This window comes from Vulpes vulpes, chromosome 5 (genome assembly GCF_048418805.1).
Source record: "Vulpes vulpes isolate BD-2025 chromosome 5, VulVul3, whole genome shotgun sequence".
NCBI lineage: Eukaryota > Metazoa > Chordata > Mammalia > Carnivora > Canidae > Vulpes > Vulpes vulpes.
Window position 1 is genome coordinate 66,520,907 of NC_132784.1, and position 22,055 is coordinate 66,542,961.

The window sequence follows — 22,055 nt, forward strand, 5'->3', positions numbered from 1 at the left end:
ACTGGTACTCAGGTGGTTTTGTGAGGCAAAGGATTGAGGTTCTGATCCCAGCTTCCCATTTGCCAGCTCTAGGACCTCTCTGGGCCTCAGTGTCCCCAGCAGAGATGAGGATGATCTCTGTCACAAAGGAAGTGTCTTTTGCTGGCCAGGGCTGAGGTGCCTGGGTACCTTTGGTCCTCAGGGGGAGACAAAGGCACAGCCAGGAGGGCCTGAGTGAGGTGGCCCCCCAGTTTGGTCTCCCCTCCAGCCCCTGGTCCCACAGTCTTGTGGCCCCAGCTTCTGAAGGCAGAAGTTTCAGGCAGAAGCCAAGTCTGGGCCCATGTGAACTGAAGGGCTGTCTCAGGTTGGGAGGGCTGCTTGTTCATGAGGAAGCCTCGGATAGAAGGGAGGACCTCGAGGCCCAGGCTCCCATCCTGGCCTTGCCTCTGACCTGTGCTATGACCCTGGGCACATCCTGGCCCCTCTCTGCCCTGCAGTGTCCCCATCAAACTGGAAAGTGGGCTTGGTGCCAGGCGAGTGGGCAGTTGGCTGGGTTACAGGTGCTTTATTTTCATGGATTTACACACACTGGAAAGGTCTCCAGGCCCTTGCTGCTCCCTCCTCCCCCGAGGCTAGGTGCCCCCCACATGAAAGGGAAGTAACATCGAGGGGCAGACAGGGATGCAGGGTGTGGGGTGGGGGGGCCAGTGATCTGGGCCCCCAGCTTCCCACAGGTGCCACTTGGGCCCCTCAAGTACACAAATAAATAACTCAGGGCCAGCCACATTTTGGACCTCACTCCTCGCTGTCCAACTTGAGGCTGATGCTCCGGGCTTTGCCCCGGGCCAGGGCGGTGGGTGGTGTCCCTGGGCCCTCCCGCTCCACCTGACTGGGCCCCCTGGAGCGGAGTAGTTGGCTCTGCTTTCGGAGAAAGTCCACAGGGGCAGCCCCGCCATAGCTGCTCTTGGCCAGGGCAGCTCTGGAGGGTCCAGCGGGGGCATGAGGGTGGGAGCCTGCCTCCAATTGGCCCAGGTGGGCCACGTAGCCATCTGACAGGAACTGTGGGCAGAGATGAGGGGACAGCTGGTCTCAGGCCCACATGCAGCCCTCACCTGCCCCCCCTCACTCCACCCCCACCCCCAGGCTCCTGGGCAGTGCTGGTGGCATTATAGACCTGGCATGGCCTGACCCAGAGCCTTCCCTTAGCAGACAGGAACCCCAGATTGGGAGCCAGAGTGCCCTGGCTTTCTTCCTTTGCCTTTCCCTGGGCTTCAGTTTCCTGAGGTCTTGGTGGGAAAGAGGAGGGGCTAATATTCAGTAAGCACTTGCTATATTCCCAGCCCCTGGCATGTTATGTGATATTCACAAGGGGTAGAGGTTGGTGCCAGCTCATTTCTGTTCTACAGGCAGGAAGTTGGGGCTCAGAAAGCTCAAGGTCCATGCCCGCAGCCACTGCAAAGTGAAATGAGCACTCCCGGTCTGGAGCACACTAGCACCCCTGTTATCAATCCAGGCCTGCCCAGCAGCTCCAAGCTGCCCTTGACCCTATCCTAGGAGAAGCCTGGTGTCCTTTTTATAGCCGCCCCCTCAGGTGCTTAACGCAGGTGCTCCTCATGGCCTCAGACCCAGGCTCAGGCTACCTGGCCAGCTCCTGATCACCGGCTTTGCTCGGCCCTCACCTGGCACTGAGCTTGCAGCTTCCGCACTGCGCGGCCCACGATGTAGGTCTGGCTCGGGGGCAGGCCCAGCGCCGCATATACGGCCACGTCTTTGGGTGACCCATAGCCGGCCACGATGTTCAGTTCTACCTGTGGCGGGATAGGCCGGTTAGGGGACAGGCCACTAGGCATCCCAAGTTTCTGGGAAGGTTTCCGGGGGCGGGGCCATTCAGACGGAGGCGGGGCCACAGAGTCTTATGTCACCAGGCCCAGATGGGAGCCAGAGTTGGGCCGGAGGACTGGGGGCCCCTCGGACCACTAGAGGGCTGGACCATAGGGGCCTCTCCTGCCAGTTAGGGTCCCGAGCCCATGGGGGTAGGACCAGGTGGGCCTCCGTGTGTCCTACAACCTCAGGTGGGGGCGGGGAGGGGCAGGGATGGACCCTCCCCCACCACACCTCCTGCACCAGGCTCTGCAGAAACATCGCCTTCTGGCGCAGTGGGTCGTGGGTGAGGCCATCGCAGAAGGAGACGACGCCGTGAGGAAAGTTGTGCTGCGACAACCAGGCCACCACGCGGTGCTTCTGCATATCGGGCCTGCCCGTTACGTACACAATCAGGTAGCCTGAGTCCTGCCAGTGCCTGTGGGGTGGGATGGCGGTCAGCTCTATCGCGGGGGGTGGGGCAGGTCACCGGGGTGAGCTGGGTGGCGCCGCTCCTACCTGACCACATCCACGGCGCCGGCGCGCACCTTGGGGTCGCTGCCCATGATGGAGACGCTGGCGGTGAAGGAGCCATCGATGCTGAAGACCACGGCTGCGGTCCCACGGGCCACCACGGTCAGGCAGCACTCGGCATATGTGTGGTCGCCCCTGCGGCCCAGGGACTGCATGAGCTGCGTGGGGCAAGCGAGGCCTGGCAGAGCCCCGGCCCGCGGAAGCCTGGCCTGTCCAGTGCTCACCTGACCACCATGCGCACCGGGTAGACGCCGATGCCCAGTGTGCGCTCGAGGGGCACTGGGAAGGTGAGGCGGCCAGAGCTGTTGGTGACCTCAGTTCCGAAGTGGATCCACTTGCCTGAGAGTGGCTGCGTCATGATGTAGACGTCTACCTGGTGGGGCGAACAGGCGAGAGGGCCCGTGAGGGCCTCACGCACCCCAGGACCCTGAGTGGAGGAGGGTCTGGGCTGTCATTGTTGTCAGAGAGTGGAGGAGACCCAGAGTTGCCCGGCTGGATGGGGGCAGGTCTACCCGGGGCCAAGGCCAGCATGTCCTGACCTTCTCTCCAGTGAGCGTGACCACGTCCAAGGGCCCGTACATGAAGCGCCCGTTCAGCACCTGGGGGCGGCCCTCGCACACCACCGTGTCGCTTGCCCGGTGGTTGGAAGTGACGTTCTGGCGGGAGGAGACGGCGTGAGCCCACAGCCCGGAGATGATAGGGATGCAGGAGGAGCTATTGTGGAGGACCCACGCCCAGGCAGGGGCGAGGCCCAAGTAGTGGGCACTTTTCCGACCCGACCTGAGGTCAGGAGTGTGTGTGAACTGCGGGTCCCAGAGGATGGACAGGATGGGATTCAGAGGATGAGGCTGGGTGCAGAGAGCACGGATCTGGGCAGCGGTGGAAGGGGAGGAGATTCTTGGTTCCCAAGGGCAGGGCCAGGACTCGGTGTGGGGGCGGCACCCAGGAAGGTCCCAGGAACATAGTGAGCAGTAGGGATGCTGGGGAGAGGGGGCAGGGTCTTGCTCCTGAGGCCACAAGGGGAAGGGCCCATACCCGGATCTTGACTTGCGTGCGTTTGCGCTGCCACTTCTCCCTGGGGAAGGCCGGGCTGTAGATGGATGGCTCCTCGCATTCCGTCAGCTGTGGCTGCTCCTTCTCGATCACCTGTGTGCGAGAGGCCACATGAACAGGGAGCCTGGGGTTGCCTCTCGGCTCCCTATCCCTTGTCCAGGTCTCATCTCCTACCCTGTATCCCTGAGCCCACCTGGCGCAGGATGAAGGCCACAACATCAGCCGACTCCCAGTAGCTGGCGTGGAAGAGGTGAGGCAGCGTGACGGTGGGGAAGGCGGTGAGCGCCTCGGGGCAGTAGAGCGAGTAGTCAATCCGCTTGGTCCCCCACCAGCGCTCCAGGACTGCACGGCCACGTTGGGCAGTGGGTCAGGGGTGGCCTCCCACCTCATGCCCACATGTCTGGCCCCTGAGTGCTCTTTCTCCCCTCCTTTCTGCCAAGCCTGCTCTTTGCCAAGTCCAATGTTGGGTGCCGGGGCCCTCTCATCCCAGAGCCAATGCTGGGGGCAAGGGTGTTTCAGGTGGGCTTTGGGGGGCAGAATCAGCATCCCCTCCCCAGCTGGGTGGCTGGTTGACTTACTCTTAACCACTTCACTGGTGGTGCTAGGAGCAGCTGGCTGGGCTGGTGGGTCGGTGCCTAACTCACTGCCTTTCCAGAAGGCACCGCTGGCAGAGGTGGGTGTTGAGGGCACCAACATCTCCAGCTCTTCCAGAAAGAGGCCTGAGTGTGTCTGCAGAGTGTCAGCTGGGGGAGGTGGGGCAACCTGAGTGGCAGTCTGAGTCCGGCTGCCCTCCTGTCTTCCTACCTAGGGCTTCTAAGACAGCTTGGCCCTGACACCTCCCTTGTCTCCCCTGCCAGCCCTACCTGGTCAGGTACTGGCAAAGGCTGAACTGTCCCGTATTTGGGTAGAAATGAAGAATAGGGGAGCATTGTCTCCTTTTAGCTTATGCCAACAGTCAACTGTATTCCTGCCGGAATGCCTGCTACCACCACCCCCACACAGGCCCATTTGTCTCATGGGGCCAAATGGGTACCCACTTGCATGCATATACAGGTACCTGCCCATACCGATGCATGAACACAAGTGTATATGCATATGCTGTGCACCGCCCCCCTCCAGTACAGCAACCCTCCACATTGTGGGTATTCCCAGACACTAGCACGACAGTGCCACTGGCTCCTCTCTCTAGCCTAGCCATCATGACTACCCCCAACTTCTTGGCAGAGACTGCCAGAGAGTCTTGGGTAGGATTCCATGGTCTTGGGATTGGTGACATGAGAGGTCAGCAATGATGTAGGAACCACCTCACGTCTTCTTGGGTCAGGGGGGCCTGTTCCCATCCCTCCCTGTTGATGCCCTCCTCCTTCTCCCCTTTATCTTGGTTGGGGGCATACCCAGCAGCAGGGATGAGCCATCTCCCAGGGGGAACTTCTGGTAGCGGGGCACCGCCAGTGGGGCGATAGCTTGAAATTTGGGAGCCAGCAAGGGCTCAAGGCGGGAGGCGCAGGGGTCAGCCGCGTGGAAGAGGTTGTAGATCTGCTCACAGGCTGGGCGCATCTGGGCAACTGGAAGAAAAAGGAAAGAGGAGTTGTAGTTGGGCATGCTGGGAGGTGTGCAAAGCAGCACCTCACATGCTGTATGACCCCGAGCCAGCCCTTCCCAAACTGCGCTCCCTAAGAGGTCACCAGATTCCTGATAAAGTGGGATGGGTGTCCTGGCTAAGAAGAGATAAGACCTTTCATCTGCTGATGGGATTGGTGAGGACCCCTTCCCTGGGCTGTCAGACCTGTTCCCGAGCAGAGCACTGTGTTTGGGAACTTGGCCTTGGCAAGTCCCTTCTTTCTGAAGGGCCTCAGGTTCCCTCCTCCAGCCAGCAACTTAGTTTATACTGGGGGTATGGCAATAATGCCAGCATCTCATGGGAGACAGAAGAGAGGGAGGAGCAAAGGGAAAGGTGTGTGGTACCCACCCCCACCCTGAGTCTCACCCTCCAAGGCGGGCATCACGGTTTTGCGCAGAGCCAGCACCAGGCCCAGCGGGGAGCCAAAGAGGAAGAAGCCGGAGACCTTGAAGTCAAGGCGGGCAGCACTGGTGGGGCCATCAGGAGCCTCAGAAGTGGCGGCGGGTGGGCAGGAGGCTGTGCTTGCCCGCCTGGGCTCCCCAGAGGAGGTGGTTGGGGGGGCTGCCTGCAGGCTGCATGGGGAAGGGTGCTCAGTGCTGATGCCTCCACAGCCCCACACAAGCCCAGGGTGTGGGTTATGGAGTAGAAACGTCACCTGTTCTGAGCACTCTCAGGCTCAGTACTGGTCAGGTCACTGGGAGTGCGTTGGGCAGACAGGACTGAGGGTTCTGGGCTCGCCCGGCCCAGCCCCTCCACCCCATCTGCCAGGGGGTCCCGCACTAGGCCAACCTCCGGTGAGAGCAGCTCATTGTTCTAGACAAAATAGAGGACAGAAATATCCCTAGAATTGGAGACAATTCGATTTCTACTTATTTGGAGGTGAGGAGAGAGGCTTGGGGGTGGAGCAGGGACTCCAGGAGAGAACTCGGGGCAGAGCCCAATAGGGGACAGAACAAGGCAGCAGGGGAGCTGTCATATTGCAGGGGACAGAGACCTAGAGCTGGAGAGATACCCCCCTCCTGAGGAGGCAGGGTTTGGCCAAACTGACCATGCTCCCTCGGCGGCTGCTGCCCCGGCTCCCTGTGCCCACACTGGCACTATGGCAGAGCGCATCGAAGCCCAGGATCCCGCCGACGCCATCTCCAATCAGCACCACCTGATTGGCGAGAGTGGAGCCATCAGGAAGGGCTGTAGCAGAGGCAGGCAGATGGAAGGCTCTAGCAACAAGCTTCCCTAGGATGTCCCTGACTGCTGACCTGCCCACAGAAGCCAGCACCCTCAGGCGAGCGCAGGAAGGCAGCATAGGCCTGGTTGGTGCGGGCGATGACAGTGGCCACAGCGCCCTGGTACCGGGAGGATGAGGTGGCCAGCAGTGGCAGGGCAGCCAGAGGAATGTGGTCCTGGGAGCGGGACAGGCTGTCACCGTCATGGCTGTAGGGGCTCAGGCTGTAGGAGGAGGTGGGGTGGGTGGGTGGGTGGGAGGCCCTCCAGCCCTGCATTGCCTCCTCCCAGTCCCCTTGGCCTGTTGGCAAGTCTTAGCACCATGGGGCCTTTGTGGGGAGCATCAGCACCCAAGGGCCCTTTGTGATGAAACCATTGACTAGAAGCCGAAGTCCACCTGGGTGGATGACTGGCCCAGGTGTCTGGCTTCCTGGCCTCCTCCCCCATTTCCTCATGAGGCCTTTTAGGTCCCTGGAGCCCCATGCTCTCTGCTCCTTGAAGACCCTGTACATCCCCACCCTCCCACCCCTGACCAATACTTAGAGACAAGGGCATAGGCAGCAGCACAGATGGGTGGGCAGGGCACCAGACGCAGTGCCACGTGGCCCAAGGCCTCAGGAAAGTGGATTCGTGTGACAGCCTCAAAGGCCAGGCTCAGGGTCTGCACGTCCGCCTGCTTGGAGTTGGCATCTCCAGGGCCTGAGTCCAGGATATTGCCGCTGTGCAGGATGAGGAAGAGGGCGTGGACTGCACATGCCTCTGCCCCCAGCTCCCCAGCTCCATCTGGGCCCTGTGGGGCAAAGTGGGGTGCCAGGGGTGTCAGGGCAGTAGCCTGCCTGGCCGAGAGGCAGAACTGCAGTTGTGGGGTAGGTGACCATACTCACCTCTGAGTCCCTGGGTGCTCGGGCCCCATCCCCAATGTCTTTGGTGGCCTCGGTTCCAGGGTCTATAGGAAGGGGGAAGCCAGTGAAGGAGACTGAGGGGTCTGTGGGGATCCCCTCATCGGGCACCTCAGATATCTCTGCTTTGCTGTCTGCCTGAGCCATTCCCCAACTTCCTGTATCCTCTCTCATCAGGCTCTTGTGGGTCATTTGACATGTCTGGGCCTTTGTATATGTTGGTCCTGCTACTATCCAGACAAACACGCCTAGAAGATTCCTTCCAATACTGCCCTGTCCAATATGGTAGTCACTAGTCACATATGCCTACTTAAATTGAAATAAATTAAAATACAATGCAAGGCAAAATTCAGCTCCTTAGTCACACTAGCCATCTTTCAAGTGAAAACCACATATGGCTAGTGGCTAGAACATTTCCATCATCACAGAAAGTTCTGATGGACAGAGTTCGTCCAATCCTTTAAAATCCAGCTTAGATATCATCTCCCATGTGAAGCCTTCCTGGATTCCAAATTAATTCCTTCGTTTTTTGGCCTGTGTCTGAGCTTGGAATACTCTAACCAACCATCTATCCACTCCTTTATCCACTAATTATTCACCTGTATATTTAATGGACTGACATTCAATTTAGGACCCCATTAAACTCAGGGCTGAGTTGTTTTCTGAGTGTCTACTACATTCAGAGTGCTGGTGGATGGCAATCTTTACCTGGTGTCCCCTCAGCCTCCACAGGGGAGGCAAAGGCGTCAATGAAGTCATTGGAGTTCCACTTGGTCATCTCCTTGGGGAAGACCTCATCACTGTCTGAGAAGCCTTCTGAAAGGACAAGGGACTATGTCATGGGGCAGGAGGAGCGGCTCAGGGATACCCCCACCCCCACCAGGGCTGTGGTGCTGACCATGGGCATCAAAGAATTCTTCCTCAGAGCTGTTCTCAGAGTCTCGGGCAATGTTCTGCATGCGCCACTCGGACAAGCTCTGGGGAGACACGCCCCCTGCAGGGCCATATCAACCTCAGCCTGGGTGTCCAGCCTGAGGGTGGCTCCCTCCCGCCCTGTGCCCCAGCCTCACCTCCATGCTGGGATGAGTAGGAGGAACGTGAGGAAGAGGACCACTGCTTGCCAAAACTGGCATCAGGCGAGGCATCGGGGCCGGAGGGTGCCTCAGGCCCATCGGGGGTGCCAGCATGGCTGGCTGCAGCCCGGGCCTCAACGCTAGGCTTCCCAGGGGCCTGGGCCTCCGGCCCCTCACTGCCTGTGTTGCACTTAGCCATGCGCTGTGCCAACATGCGGGCAGTCTCTTCCTCCAGTGCCCGGATGTCAGCCATGCTTAGCTCTGTCCATTCATCCTGCCAGCACCAGGCCTGGCGGTGGGCCCGTAGCATCACCCGACGCAGACCTGTAGGGGCATCAGAACCATGTCCTCCCAGCCTGAACTTCCCTGGCACGGCCACCAGGCAGCCACATACCTAGCCCCCTACATTGGGTGATGGCTTCTCTGGGCACACCACCCACCCAGAGTCACAAAGTAGGCCAGGGCGAGTGCCATCCGGGAGATGGGAATAGAAACTGGGGCATTTGTCTTTCTGCTCCACCTGCCTCCCTCTGTTCCTGCCTCTTTCATCCCTCTGGACACTCCAACTCTGAGCACAAACCCAGTGCTGACACCCTGGAAAGCTGGGACCCAGGCTTCTTGCTGTCTTTCTCACTAGCTTCCTGCTGACTTCTTCAGAGGAGTTAACAATTAAGGCATTAACAGTTAATGAAATTGTTGATAGTTAATGAAGGTGTTAATAGTTAATGGAAGTGTTGGCACTTAATGAAGTTTGTAGCGAAAGATGATACCCATTCTGGGATATTTTCATCGGAAGCAGAGGAATAAAGTTAGAAACTCCAATATCTAGGAGTAAACTAGTATCTAGGAAATAAACTAATAAAGGTCAGATTACAATTATAAACTTCTGGAAGGAAATAGATCAGAATCTTAACCACAGTTATATATTGCTGGTTTCATTTTCTTATTCATGCTTTTTGGTATTTTTACAAATGTGAGACAAGGAGCCTATATTATTCTCTAAGCTAAATTTCCTCATCTGGTCTGTAAAATGGGAATAGCAGTTCTTACCTTGCAGGGGTGTCATGGGTGTTAAAGGAACTCTTGCAGGAAGAGTGATTAGCAAAGCACCTTACATGTTGTGAATGCTCAGTCAGTGTTAGCTCTTAATACCCGAACCAGCCTCCTGCTTGTTCACAGAAGAGAAAACTAAAGTGCAGGGCTGGGAAGTGGCTCACTGGAGGTCCCATGGAGCCCAGGCCCCTGTACGCTCCTACTGTAGGTGGCCCACCTTCAGACCTGGGGGATGTGGTGGGGCAGAGTTGCAGGAGCCGTCGGGTTAGAAACAGGACTTCTGGATCCCAGGGCTAGAGCATGGGGCCATGGGAGCTGGGCATGAGAGGGGCCCCAAGAGAATGATGGCAGAGTCCCAGCCTTAGGGACTTTTGTGTGTTGCTGGTTAGGGCTGCTGACCCTTTTGAGAGTTTCTAAGTCTCCCTTGACCCACCGAACACTGGAGAATCTTGGAAGCTTAACGGATGAAAGTAGCATCTCTGAATGTCAGTGCCTGCATGCTCAGAACTCATGTCCCCAGCTTCTTGCCCTCCTGACTCTTACCTATACCTCAAGGCTAGGCTCCCATGAACCCCCAGCCGGGCTGTGCTGCTCTCCTCTGCCCCAGTGCCAACAAGTCAAAGGGAAATGATGGCTTTATGCTTCTGGGAACATAAAGACTGGGAGCACCCCTGGCTCAAATAAGGGGTGCCTGGTGGATGCTGGGTAAAGGGAACCTCCTGTGGCTGGGTGCTCACCGACATCATGGATGAACTGCTCGATCTTGGCCTGCATGCCCCAGTAGCGGAACTCGACCTTGCACAGCTTATAGGCACACATGAGGGGCCCTGTCTGGGCCGCTGTGCGTGCCCAGTCATCAGCCAGTGGTCCTCGGCCAGTCTTGGCCGAGCGGTACAGCCGGGGGTCCTCTTCTGCTTTGTATTCTCCTGGGGCCACTGCATCCCGCACGATGTCGATGGTGTCTGAGGGGAGGGTTCCAGCAGTATACTGAGCCATGCCAGCCCCCTCCCCCCCTGCCACCCCTTCCCTGCCTTGGGATTGGGAAGGCAGCCTTGCACAGCCAGGAATCGGAGACCTGGAGAGGGGCTGTGACTTGTCAGAGGCTGCTCACTGAGGTAGCAGGTGACCTGAGAGGGCCTCTAGGATCCCCTCACTGGCCCCAGGCCTCACCCAGGATGCGCTGTCTCCTCTCAGCTCCACTCAGGTTGAAGACATTTGGCTGCTGCCCGCCATCAGGCAGGTAATAAGTCTCTATTTCGATGGAGAATTTCTCCACAAAGGGGCAGGTGTACCTGGGCACAGGGCAGGGGTGAGGGTCATTACTGTGCCCACCAGGGCTGTTCTCCTCATTGCTCCAGGCCTGCTCCACCCACTTACCGTGTCCGGGTGTAAGGATAAGCATTCCAGGATTCCTCTTCCACCTGCAGGGCAGCCTTGGGCAGCAGTGCCCGGAACCAGCCTGGGATGTGGGAGCCCACGTGGTACACTTTGTGTGTGTATTGCCCGCTGCCGCCAGGCCCATCTGTGTAGGGCCGGTTGGCCAGAATCTCCACGCCGCTGCCCTCACCGCTGGACTCCTCCCGGCTCTTTTTCTGTACCCGGGACAGAGCAGAATGGGCAGATCAGCCCCAGCTCAGCCTGGCTCTCTACACAGTGCTAGAACGCTAGTCCTAGCCTTTCTATCTCCCCGAGACCCAACCCTGGTCCCCTGCAGTTCCCTAGGATCAGGATCACAGCTGCTGTCCGGTCCTCCATAGGGCTTGCAACCCAGCACTCATTCACATACTGATTGCTCTTTTCTAGGCATATTGGGATTATATGAATTGGGACCTCCTGTTGATGAACAAAACAAAGACCCTGCCTGCCCTGTGGGATTTAGTTCTGGTGGAGGGAGGGACTTAACAGAAGCAAATGACATGGTATGTTAGAAGTGGTGAGTGTTATGGGAAGAAGAAAGTGTAGGTTAGGGCCAGGGATATAGGGTTGAGATTATGATTATGACAGGATGATCAGGGAAAGCCTCACTGAGAAGATAACATGACCACAGTGTGAATACAGCTTGAAGTAGGGGAGGGTGGATGTGGAGTACAGATGTGGGGTGGAGTACCACCCTATTCAAAGCAGAGGGGATGCCGATGCAAGCTCCTGAGGTGGGAGTGTGCCAGATGTACTCCAGGAGCAGCTAAGAGGCCTGGAGGGTGGGCTGGAAGAATCAAGGACAGTAAAAGGGGCCTACACTTTTCTGAGAATCTGCTCCCAGTCCCCTCCTTCTCTGGGACCCCAACACCAGCTCCTGCCACACCCCTTATGGCTAGAGGGCATTCAGATCCTGTCCTTTTATAGTTCTGGAGCCTGAACTTGGCCCACTCAACCTTCTGAGGCTAGATCCTGGCCCTCTTGTCTCTTCAGACCCTGACCCTCATTTCTGGGGAACACAGGCCTCCCAGAGGCCCAGCGCTGTCTTCCCTCCCTGAGAGCCTGCCTCACTGCATTCCACCCAAGATCAGACCCCAACCTCACCCTCTAGGGTCCCTGCCTGCCCCTCTGTCACAGTTTTGGGGTCTGATCCTCATTCCCATCTCCCTGACCACCTGGGGTTGTCAGGAAAATGCACCCTCTGGGGACTTCCAGTCTTCTCTACCACCTGGCTCCCTGCCTCTCACTCTTGCCTCATCATGCACTCCTTTCCCTCCCACAAGGGGTTACAGATTCTAAGGAGGATTAAAGGAGATCAGAAGTGGGCTGAGCATCAACCAGGGGCCAGGCATTTGGGGGATGGGGCCACTAGCCCCTTCTGCCCCTTTTCCCACAGCCACCTCCTGGGCTCCCGTATTGGAAGGGGTACTTCTCTGTCCTCCCCTAGGCTCTGAGTCCTTCCAAGCCCCAGAGCCGGGCTGACAGGGGCTGAGCTGGGCCTGGCCACTCGTCCCAGGTGCGGCCTGCGCGCTCCTGCTGCCATTACCCCATCATGAAGTGTGCACCGCCCCCCCTCCTGCTTCCAACCGCCCTCACCTGGATCATGTAGAGCTGGGCCACCTGGTACTCATCCAGGCTCATGGGCAGCAGAATGTGGTACTCCTTGATGAGCATCCTGAAGGTGCTCGGCCCGCCGAGTGCGGCCTCCGCTCCGCCTGGCGCAGGGCACGGCGCGGCAGTCAGTGCAGGGCGGCGGCGCGCGGCCCCGAGCCCTGTGCGCGGGCCGGAGGGCTCGGGCCGCCGGACCCCATGCCTGGGCCCGCCACGGGGTGGGCAGAGGCGAGCCCAGTGCCGCCGCCAGCGCCGCCGGGGGCCACGAGCCGCAGCTAGGCTGAGCGCTGACCTCTTTTCCGCGCAGCCCCGGTCCCCCGCCCGCCCGTCGCTATGGCAACCGCGCGCTGACGCGGGCCCCCCGGAGCGGCTGGCGCGGGCCGGCGGGCTAGAGGGCCAGCTTCGCCTCTGAAGCCGCGGCCGCGTCCTAAGCCCCCTCGAAGCTGCATCCCTCCGGGACCCGCCCCCAGGAGCCGAGCCCTCGTCCCCTCCCTCCAGGCCCGCCTTCCACAACCATCCTGTCGGGGCCCGCCCGCTGCATCACTATCCCCTAGTCGGAGGGGTCGCGTGTCCCCCACTCCCCGACATCCACTTAGAACCTAGTCCCCGGGATGTCTGTCCGCAGAGCAGCTCCGGGCGCTCCTCCTCTTAGCGTCTGTCAGTGCTCCCCACCCCCTGCACCCGAACCTACCTTCTTGGACCACATGACTAACCCCTCCGGCCCCCAGACCTGCCTTTGCCCTTCTGGCCCGCAGCCCAGTCCTCGACTTCCCCTCCTCAGCATCCTTCCTGGACCCCTGGCACTCGTCTATGCAGCCACACCATCATCCTTCCCGGAGTTGACCCCTCCTGGGGCTGAGGCAAGAGTGGCTCCACTGGGTATCCCACGGCCCCCACCCCGAGAGACCCGCTCCGCCCCTCTGCGCCCCGGTTCCGCTACAGGCACCCCTCCCACCTCGCACCCGGCGAGCAGGCGAGAGGCCCCATTTGTCCCCACTTCCCTCTGCTCCCCGGCGGACCGTCCCCCGCCGTGTTCTTGGCCCGCCCGCCGACGTCCCGTCTCACCTCTAGTTTAGGGCGGGCGCCCCTCACCCGGTCCGGGTGGGGGCGGGAGGGCCGTGGGTCGGAGCCCGGAGAGCCCCCAGCCCCAGCCTCGGGTTCCAGCAGCCGCCGGACCCTCTGGAGGTGCAGCGCGGGCCCATGGCACCGACCTTCCTCCGGGTCGGCCCGCCGGCGCCCCTGCCGTCCCTCCCCCCCGCCCGCCGCGTCACTGCGGCCGCCCCGCCCCTTTCCTGGGCCCGCCTGGCCCTCCCCACTCCGGCGGGGTCCCGCAGCCCCGCCCGTGGCGGCGGAGGGCGGCCCTTGCCTTCCTTCCCCCAGGCAGCGGGGGAAGAGGCAGTTCTCCAAGCGCTGGCGCTTTTTACTCCCTCTATGCTCTTTGGGATCTCCTAAGCTCTAATGGCTCGTGTCTCCACCCTGGCCCAGCCCTCCAGTGTGCCATGGAAATATGGCAGGACCCCATCCCCATTCTCCCCAGCCCTCCAACCTGGAACCCGGGATAGGGGAAATGTCTTCAGTCCCCAAAGTTAGCCTAGAAGCTGGTCCTAGACTTGCCTCTTCTAAGGGGCTGGGGTTCCAGTGCCCCAGGCCTCTGGGGTCATTCAGGTACACATCCAGGCAGACCGCTACTGTGGTCACCGGAAATCCTTGGTCTAGCCCCTGAATGGGGCCCCATGGCTTTTCCCACAGATGCCTTCCGGGTCCACAAGTCTGGCCAACCAGACCCTGGGCGAAGGCTGAGACACCTGAGGGCTGGGCTCACGGGACCACACCCAGCTGGCTAGGAGGTGCTGGGACAGTGGATGGCAGCACCGAGCTGGATCTCGCTCCTGTTGGAAGACCATCCTCTCCCCTTGGCTCTGCTTCTCAGGTGCTGGAGAATAGAAGCAGCAGTGCTCCCTCTCCTCTGAGAAGTCAGGACGTGTTCAGAACCTTCCAGGGTTGACTGGGAGGTTAAGATTTTAGAAAATTAAGACACGTGAGGTCCTGGCTTATATGAACTGACATTTCCACCCTGCCAGGCATTGACTGCCAATCCAGAGAAAGAACCCTCTAGGCCCGGGCTGGCGACAGTGCCCTCCAGCTGTGGAGGAGGCTAAAGCTCCAGGCTGCCCCCTGGTGGCACCACGTGTAGGAGGGTAGGGCTCACAGCTACTGGAGCTTAAGCCTTTTCAAGACTCAGAACTGTGAAGGCCGAGGGCTGGAGGAGGGCAGGGTCCCAGCCCAAGTCAACGGACAGTGGGAGCCAGGCCAGGCCAGGTTCGGTGGCCCTGTCTCCCACCACTGCATTGTCCCTCTCCCCTCCTCGATCTCCTCTTTTCCAATTTCTTCCTGGCTCAGCAGAAGCACCACACTCAGAAAGATTAAGAGGTGAGAGAACAACTCCAAATTATCTTTTATTTATACAAAAAGGGCATATTTAGCAAAAGACACTGACTGAAAAAAGAGTCGCTATGGCCCAGGAGACAAGGCAGGGAGGTGACAGGCCTAGGGAGGCCTTGCTAGGGGAGGAGTCTAGGAAAGGTGGTGACAAGTCCTGGGTAAGTGCTGAGTGGTGGGGGCCACAGAAAGGAGCAAGCTCCAGTTGGATCAACACTGTTGGCAGGTCATGGGCGGGACTCACAGTGACCTCGCTGCTAACTCTTGAAAGAGTCCCAGTCAAGTGCTGTCGGCTGGAGTGAGAGCTGCCCCCTGGTTCCTGGAGGGCACCCACCAAGGGACACAGGACAGGAAGCCCAGGTTGGGAAGTGCAACTCGGGGTGAAGGCCAGGGAGAAGCAGGTGCTCTGCAGTGGCCAGGAAAGGTCGACTCGGCGGTGGAATTGCGTCCTGTTACGTGCGGGCGTTCCGCTCTGTCTCTGCCAGGCACTCTCTGACTAGGGCCCGGGCATGGATGATGCCTGAGGTGGGAATGGGCAAGTAACATGCAGCGACCCTGCAGGGTCCCACCCTTATCCTCCAGAGGAAGACCCTCCTTCCCCACCCCCTTTCCTTCCAGTGAAAGGGAGGAGGATGATAAAGGGCCTGATGAGATTAACGATTTGGTTAATCCTCAAATTTGTCCTTTTGAAAGACAAATGCCCTGGTCCTTCCCCCAAAACGGACTCAATTTCAATTCAATTCAAAACACCTCCCTGGAAAGTGACACCCACCCTTGTTTAGGCTTGGGTCACGCGGCCTCCAGATGTCCTTCCTTTGCTAAGGAAGGATTGTCCAGTGTTAGTCTCCTGAGCAGGGAGGGTGGAAGCCTCACTTACCTCTCTTCAGGCGCTCCATGGCGCTCTTGCTGCCAGCATAGGTGGGCCGGATCTCTTTACCCATCTCCTCTATGACCGACAGCAGGTCCGTGTAGGTGCTCTGGGAGCCCTGGGCGCCAGGTGGCTTCATTGCCTATGTCAAAAGAGGACAGGGCCTTGAGCTCAGGGCCCGCGGGGACCTCCAGTCCCTGTCCGTAGGCAATCCCTCACCCCACTCACCTGTACATAGCCCATGGAGGGCGGTCCAAAGTCGTTAAACAGGGGCCTGAAAGGGGCAGCGGCTCCCGGCACTGAGCCCGACGGCGATGGGACACTTCCGGCTGCAACATGCGCGAGTAATAGGTCAGCACGGGGCCGGGACCCCGCCTCCCAGCGTTCCAAGCCCCCGACCGGATTCGCCCGATTCCCTCCAAAGGATACTTCGCTCCAGGCGCTCAACTTCAGCGACAAACCCCTCCCCCTGCGCTCCACCAACTAGCCCTTACGTGACCACGCCCACTTCACAGGCCAGCAAACTGAGGCTCAGAGAGGGGAGGCAGCAGGCCCAGTGTTGCAGAACTCGGGCCGTGTTCTCGAGACCTCGACCACCCGGGCAGGCGAGCAGGGGCAGAGTCGGATCCTCACCTGTGGGGACCGGGGTGCCGGGCCCAGGGGTGCTGGAGCCGGGGGTGCTGCTGGGGGCGGGGGCGATGGGTTTGTAGGACATCCCCAACTCTTGGGTGCGGCGGACGCCGGCCGGCCGCTCCTCCGGGGTTGGCTGCTCGGCCGCTCAGCCGCGCTCTGATTGGTAAACCGGCCGCACGCCCCTGGTAAATAGAGCTCAGGCCGGAAGGGCGGGCGGGCACGAACGCTCTCTCACTCCCGATTGGTGTGCGCGGATGTCACTCGGGCCTCCTCATTGGCAGAGATCGGCCCCAACAGGCCGCAACCGCTGCTGATTGGTCTCCACCTTTCGGACCTCGCACCTGTCTGCTCCGGATTGGGCGGTAGCTGAAGCCCTACGCAATTGGCGAGTTCGGGGTCCGGGCCGGCGCGCTCTCAATCCGATTAGTCCCAAGGCCCGAGAGGCGGGGCCTTGGAAGCCGGGACCCGGGTCCGGTCGGCCGCGTTTTGCGCGGAGGGGTCTTCCCGGCGCGGGCGCCGCCTTCACGCTTCACTGGCGCTGCTCTGCACGTCAGCTTCGCACCGCCTGCTCTCGGTCCAGTTGAGGCTGCTATCACTGCCGGCGCCAGCACCGAGCGCGCCTTTGCACTGCACTGAATGCCGGAGGACGCAGGGCTTTGACGTGCGGAGCCCTGCGTCTCACCCCGTGCGCTTTTACGTCACCTTTCGCCGGCTCCACACCCTTTCCCCGGTCTGCGCATGCGCCCTCCTAAAGCTTTCGTTTGTTCCTATGGCAACGGGTCCCTCGTCGACGCTGCCTACGCGCCTCTCGGGTTTGCCTCGTCCTCTGGTCTAAGCTCGTGTTAGGTCCGAGGGCGGCCTCAAAGACCCCTCAGCCAGTCCTCCAAGACTCCAAGCCTGGGCCTCCTACTGACAACAGCAGGATCATCTCGCCTTCGTTGAATTCTCGCCGCACGCCGGGCCCTGTACCAAACCGATCTTGGGTGAGAGCACCGAGTGGAGCGAGGCTGATGGTTCGAATCTCACCCCACCGCACCAGCGATTTCCCCTTGGGCAAGTTACCCTAGTATGTTTGGGTTTCCTCATCGTTAAGATGCGGACGTTAGTAATAACTGTCTTACAGGGTTGTGTGGATAAATGAATATTCATAAGGAGCTTGTTACATTGTCCTCTTTTCTTTCCATTTCTGCATCCAGACCCCTCCCCTCAAATTTCATTCCTCACCACCCTAGATCTTAGACTTTCCTCCAAACACTAACCCTTTCTCTTGGGCTACTTCGCCTCAAAACTATTCTGGCCTTGTGTATTCTTTATGCCCCAGGTCTGTAGATTTTCCTCCTCTCCGGGACATTCATTCATTCGTTCATTCATCCAACAGGCATTTTCTGACTCCATCCTCCATCCTCCATTCTTGTGCGGGACACTGATGATATGGAAATGAACTGGCCGTGGCTTCTCTCCTCAAGGAGCTCCTGGTCTCAAGGAGAGACAGACAGGAAAGCAAAGGCACACAGCACAATAAGACAATGTGGAGACTGGTATACAGGATGCATTGGAACTTAGAGGAAGGAGCCTGCTTGGTGACATCACAGGAGTCTTTCCAGAGGAGGCAGCTTTCAATTGGCGAATGAACAAACTGTGATATATCCGTATAAGGGACTATTTATTCAGCAATAAAAGGAAATCATCTATCTATCTCTGAAAAGACACAGGTAGGCATATTTCTAAGTGAAAGAAGCCAGTCTGAAAAAGCTATGCTCTGTATGGTTCCAATTGTATGACATTCTGGAAAAGACAAACTCATACATGAGGTAAACAGATTACTGGGTGCCGGGGTTGGTGAGGGGTAGAGTTAAATGAGTGACATCGGGGATTTTTTTTTTTTTTTTTTAAGGCAGTGAAGTTATTTTGTATGGTGGGATTGAGACAGCCTCACTAAAGGGGTGGGGGAGTAAGGTGCTAATCTGGAAATGGGCGGAGTCTGTAAATGAATGTAAAGGAGCTGCAGGTAAGCATCAACTTTAGTTGATGAAGCGGTTTTCTATGGCAGTATGGGTTAACAATTGTGAAGCCACAGCACATGTACACTAGAATTGACAGTTAAGTCAGGATGGATGATTTCTTATTGTTGGAATAAGTAGTGACAGGTAAGCATGTGGAGGAGGCTAATACGATCCAGGTTGGAACTGGAGATATCAGTATGAACTCATGTTTAGCTCAATGTAGATACAGTTGGTTACATAGAGAAATTATATAAAGACTGCATATACACAGATGAGTGTACATGGGTATCTCCTCTGCTGAGAGGTCCTAGAAGCAACTTAGCACCCAGATCTTGGTTTCTAATAGCATTCTCCAATAAAGTGAACCAGAGTTCCTTGGAGAAATGGCTAATTCTTAGACTGGGGTAGGAAATATACAAGATGATCTTGGAACAACAACAACAACAAAAAAGCCAAAAACCTCACAAAACCCCAAACCCACCATACCCCAAAATCCCAAACCCCAAATGCTAACATGATGGGTATATACCAAAGGGATACAGGAGCCAGTTGAAAGGGCTGCCAGTGGCCAAAGCTGGAGCAATTTGAACAAAATTTTTAAAAGAATAGGATTATAACTTGCATAAAATAAATATCTATGAGCCTATACTGATATATATATTTATGTATATAATTTATACATATAAATAGTTGAGTAAATAAAGGTGGAGATATTATATATTGATATGTAATGTCTAGGATGTAATTATGTGTATGTAAGTAGATGTAATTATATAACATATATCATATATAACATATATGATATATCATATATATATATATATATATGTAAATGGTTGAGTAAACAAATAAAGGGAGAGAAGAGACAAATCTATGTAGAAGAATACCAAGTAGTTTATGTAGATATGCCTTTAATCAGGTGGATTTTAACCCCCACCCCTTAAGTGTGGGGATACATAGTGACTTTCTTCCAGAGAGTGTAGTACATAATGGGAGAAAGAAAAAAGAGTAATTTTCTAGTATAGAAATTTAAAGATTTTATTTATTTATTCATGAGAGACACACACACACACACAGAGAGAGGCAGAGACACAGGCAGAGGGAGAAGCAGGCTCCACACAGGGAGCCCCACGTGGGACTCAATCCTGGGTCTCCAGGATCACGCCCTCCGCTGAAGGCGGCGCTAAACCGCTGAGCCACCCAGGCTGCCCACTAGTATAGAGATTTAGACAAACATTACCTCCAGCCAGGTGATCAAGGTCAACATCCATAGTGATGTCATGTTGATAGTATGCACCCTTGATAATAATGGATGAGAAGGGCACTTTATCTCTGTGGTCTTCCTCCTGCAAACCCATAACCCTAGATTAATCATGAGAGAAACATCAGACAAATCCCAATTTAGGGACTTTTTATAAAATATCTGACCAGTCCTTAAAACTGCCATGATCCTAAGAAAGCAAGAGCAGTCTGAGAAACTGTCAAAACTGAGAGGAGTCTGAGGAGACATGATGCCTAATGTATTGTGGTATCCTGGATGGCATTCTGGAACAGCAGAAGGATAATCAGGGAAAAAATTATGGAATCTGCATAAAATATCAACTTTAGTTAATAACTGTGTCAGTGTTCATTAATTGTGGCACATGTACCAATTCTAATGTGAGATATTAACAGACTGTGATGGTTACTTTTAAGGGTCAACTTGCCTGGGTCACAAGGCCCAGATATTTGGTCAAACATGATTTTGGGTGTGTCTGTGAGGGTGTCTCTGGATGCGGTTAACATCCATTGAATTGGTAGATGGAGTAAAGCAGATGGCCCTTCCCCTGGTGAGTGGGCCTTATCCAATCAGTTGAAGACCCAAATGGAACAGAAAGGCTGAGTAAGAGGGAACCTGGCCTACCTGACGGTTGAGGTAGGACATCAATCCTCTACCCTCAGACTAGAACTGACACCATCAACTTTCCTGGTTCTCAGGCCTTTGGGCTTGGACTGGAACTGAACCACCAGTTCTCCTGTGTCTCCACCTTGCTGATTGCAAATCATGGAACTACTCAGCACCTGTAATCACCTGAGCCAATTCCTTACAATAAATGTCTTTAGACACACATCCACACACCCACATACACACATACACAGAGGCATCTATTGGTTCTGTTTCTCTGGAGAACCTTGGCCAACACACAGGAGAAACTGGCCGTAGTAGCGTATACAAGAGCTTTTGTACTATCTTCAAAATAATTCTGTAAGCCGAGAACTATTTTAAATAAAATAAGTGGATGTAATATCCTTTTGTGGGTGATGGTTACCTGGGCACACAAACATGTAAAGCTCATTTTGCTGTACACTTAAGGTTATACACCTTATTGAATGCTATAGTCGATAGTCAAAACTATTTAAAGTGGACTTAATGTAAATCCGACTTTCTGGTTTCTTTTGGGAAATCAGAAGCTCTCATAGCTCTGGCCTGCTCCACCTGGCAACAGCCAATGGGGTTGGGTGATAGGTGTCCCCTTTATTTATTTATTTATTTATTTATTTATTTATTTATTTTTATTTTTTATTTATGATAGTCACACACACACAGAGAGAGAGAGAGAGAGAGGCAGAGACACAGGCAGAGGGAGAAGCAGGCTCCATGCAGGGAGCCCGACGTGGGACTCGATCCCCGGTCTCCAGGATCGCGCCCTGGGCCAAAAGCAGGCGCCAAACTGCTGCGCCACCCAGGGATCCCCTAGGTGTCCCCTTTAAACAGAGAAAGGGCTCTGAGCTCAGCACAGTCTCTACCTCCTTACTCTTCCTTCCTGGCTGGTCCCTGTTGTCACAGTTATCTGGTTGGGACCTTTTGGGCCAGCAGCCTTTTTGGGGTAGGAGGGCATGTATAAGATTTGGAGAACAGTAGGCACTTTTTGTGCTAGCAGATACATGGCAACCAGCTGAGACTATCCCCCCTCATCACCTCCTGTACCCACCCCAGCCCCAGGGCCTGCCAGGTGGGGAGGCAAGGGGCAGTAGGAGGCAGGCCCTGAGCAGGGTTCTGGTCTTCCTCTGACACACATCCATCACTACCCCTGGCCCCTGCAGAGGGGACAGACATCTCAGGCAGCCATGCCATCTGTGCTAGCTGGTAGAGGGTGGTGGGAGGGAGGATGGACCACAGCTCCCAGAGAAGAGCTGCCAGACTGGCAGGAAAGATCACGTAATTGAGTATTAGGATTAATTGGGATCTGCTAGGCAAGTGAGTGGTGCTGAGGCTGCTGCAGCCAACCCTGGCACCTTGGTGTCCAGACTCTGGGCTGGGCCAGACACCAGTGACTGCCTGCCTTTTCGGTCCCAAGGCCATCTTGTTGGTGATGGTGAAGTGATGGTGAAGCCCAGGCAGGAGCTCTGAAAGTTCCCACCCCTTCTTGACCAGGAGGTTAGGGCTTGTGTCCTCACTCCCAGCAGGTCGGAACAGCCTTGGGCCAGGCAGTGTTCTGCAGAGCAGCTGTTTGCTGCAGCTAGGAGAGCCTGAGGCCTGGGTCGCCTTGACTCTAAGGCCCCCTCTCCTGTTAGCACTGTGACTTTAGAATCCTGGGGCTAGGGTGTAAGTCCCACCTCTACTTCATCCTCATTGTGTGTGACTCTATGCCAGCCTTCATCCTCCCAGAACCTTCTGATGCCGGGAGAAAGGGCTGGATTAATCTGGGAGTGATGGGGGTCATGGCCAGTTCCTGAACAGCAGTGTGACACAACGCAAGCCACATTTTAGGAAGAAGAATCTGGCAGCACATGCCAGGCATGTGTAACCAT

The 22,055-nt window shown here is 56.6% G+C and overlaps 2 protein-coding genes across 12 annotated transcripts; both read right to left on the reverse strand.

Annotated features, from left to right (window-relative positions):
- Positions 1-529: 529 nt before the first annotated feature.
- Positions 530-13,577, reverse strand: PITPNM1 (phosphatidylinositol transfer protein membrane associated 1). 11 transcript variants are annotated; one of them, XM_026004276.2, is made up of 24 exons: positions 13,386-13,577; positions 12,306-12,424; positions 10,671-10,885; positions 10,464-10,585; positions 10,031-10,255; positions 8,238-8,564; positions 8,066-8,161; positions 7,876-7,983; positions 7,153-7,214; positions 6,808-7,058; positions 6,304-6,493; positions 6,096-6,203; positions 5,703-5,860; positions 5,414-5,619; positions 4,821-4,991; positions 4,005-4,169; positions 3,620-3,768; positions 3,409-3,519; positions 2,913-3,029; positions 2,598-2,746; positions 2,359-2,508; positions 2,095-2,278; positions 1,659-1,787; positions 530-1,038 (listed from the first exon to the last, which is right to left on the reverse strand). In XM_026004276.2, exons 2-24 carry the CDS (start codon positions 12,381-12,383, stop codon positions 775-777), a joined length of 3,735 nt encoding a protein of 1,244 aa, XP_025860061.1. In that variant the 5' UTR covers positions 12,384-12,424; positions 13,386-13,577; the 3' UTR covers positions 530-774. The 11 variants fall into 11 exon arrangements, with proteins under 11 accessions (XP_025860061.1, XP_025860064.1, XP_025860063.1 ...); XM_026004279.2 differs by having other exon boundaries at positions 7,876-7,980; positions 13,386-13,569; XM_026004278.2 differs by lacking the exon at positions 13,386-13,577 and adding an exon at positions 13,055-13,350.
- Positions 13,578-14,751: 1,174 nt separating this feature from the next.
- On the reverse strand, positions 14,752-16,967 carry CDK2AP2 (cyclin dependent kinase 2 associated protein 2). The gene is made up of 4 exons (XM_026004274.2): positions 16,261-16,967; positions 15,856-15,956; positions 15,637-15,769; positions 14,752-15,279 (listed from the first exon to the last, which is right to left on the reverse strand). Exons 1-4 carry the CDS (start codon positions 16,340-16,342, stop codon positions 15,212-15,214), a joined length of 384 nt encoding a protein of 127 aa, XP_025860059.1. The 5' UTR covers positions 16,343-16,967; the 3' UTR covers positions 14,752-15,211.
- Between the last annotated feature and the right edge of the window lie 5,088 nt (positions 16,968-22,055).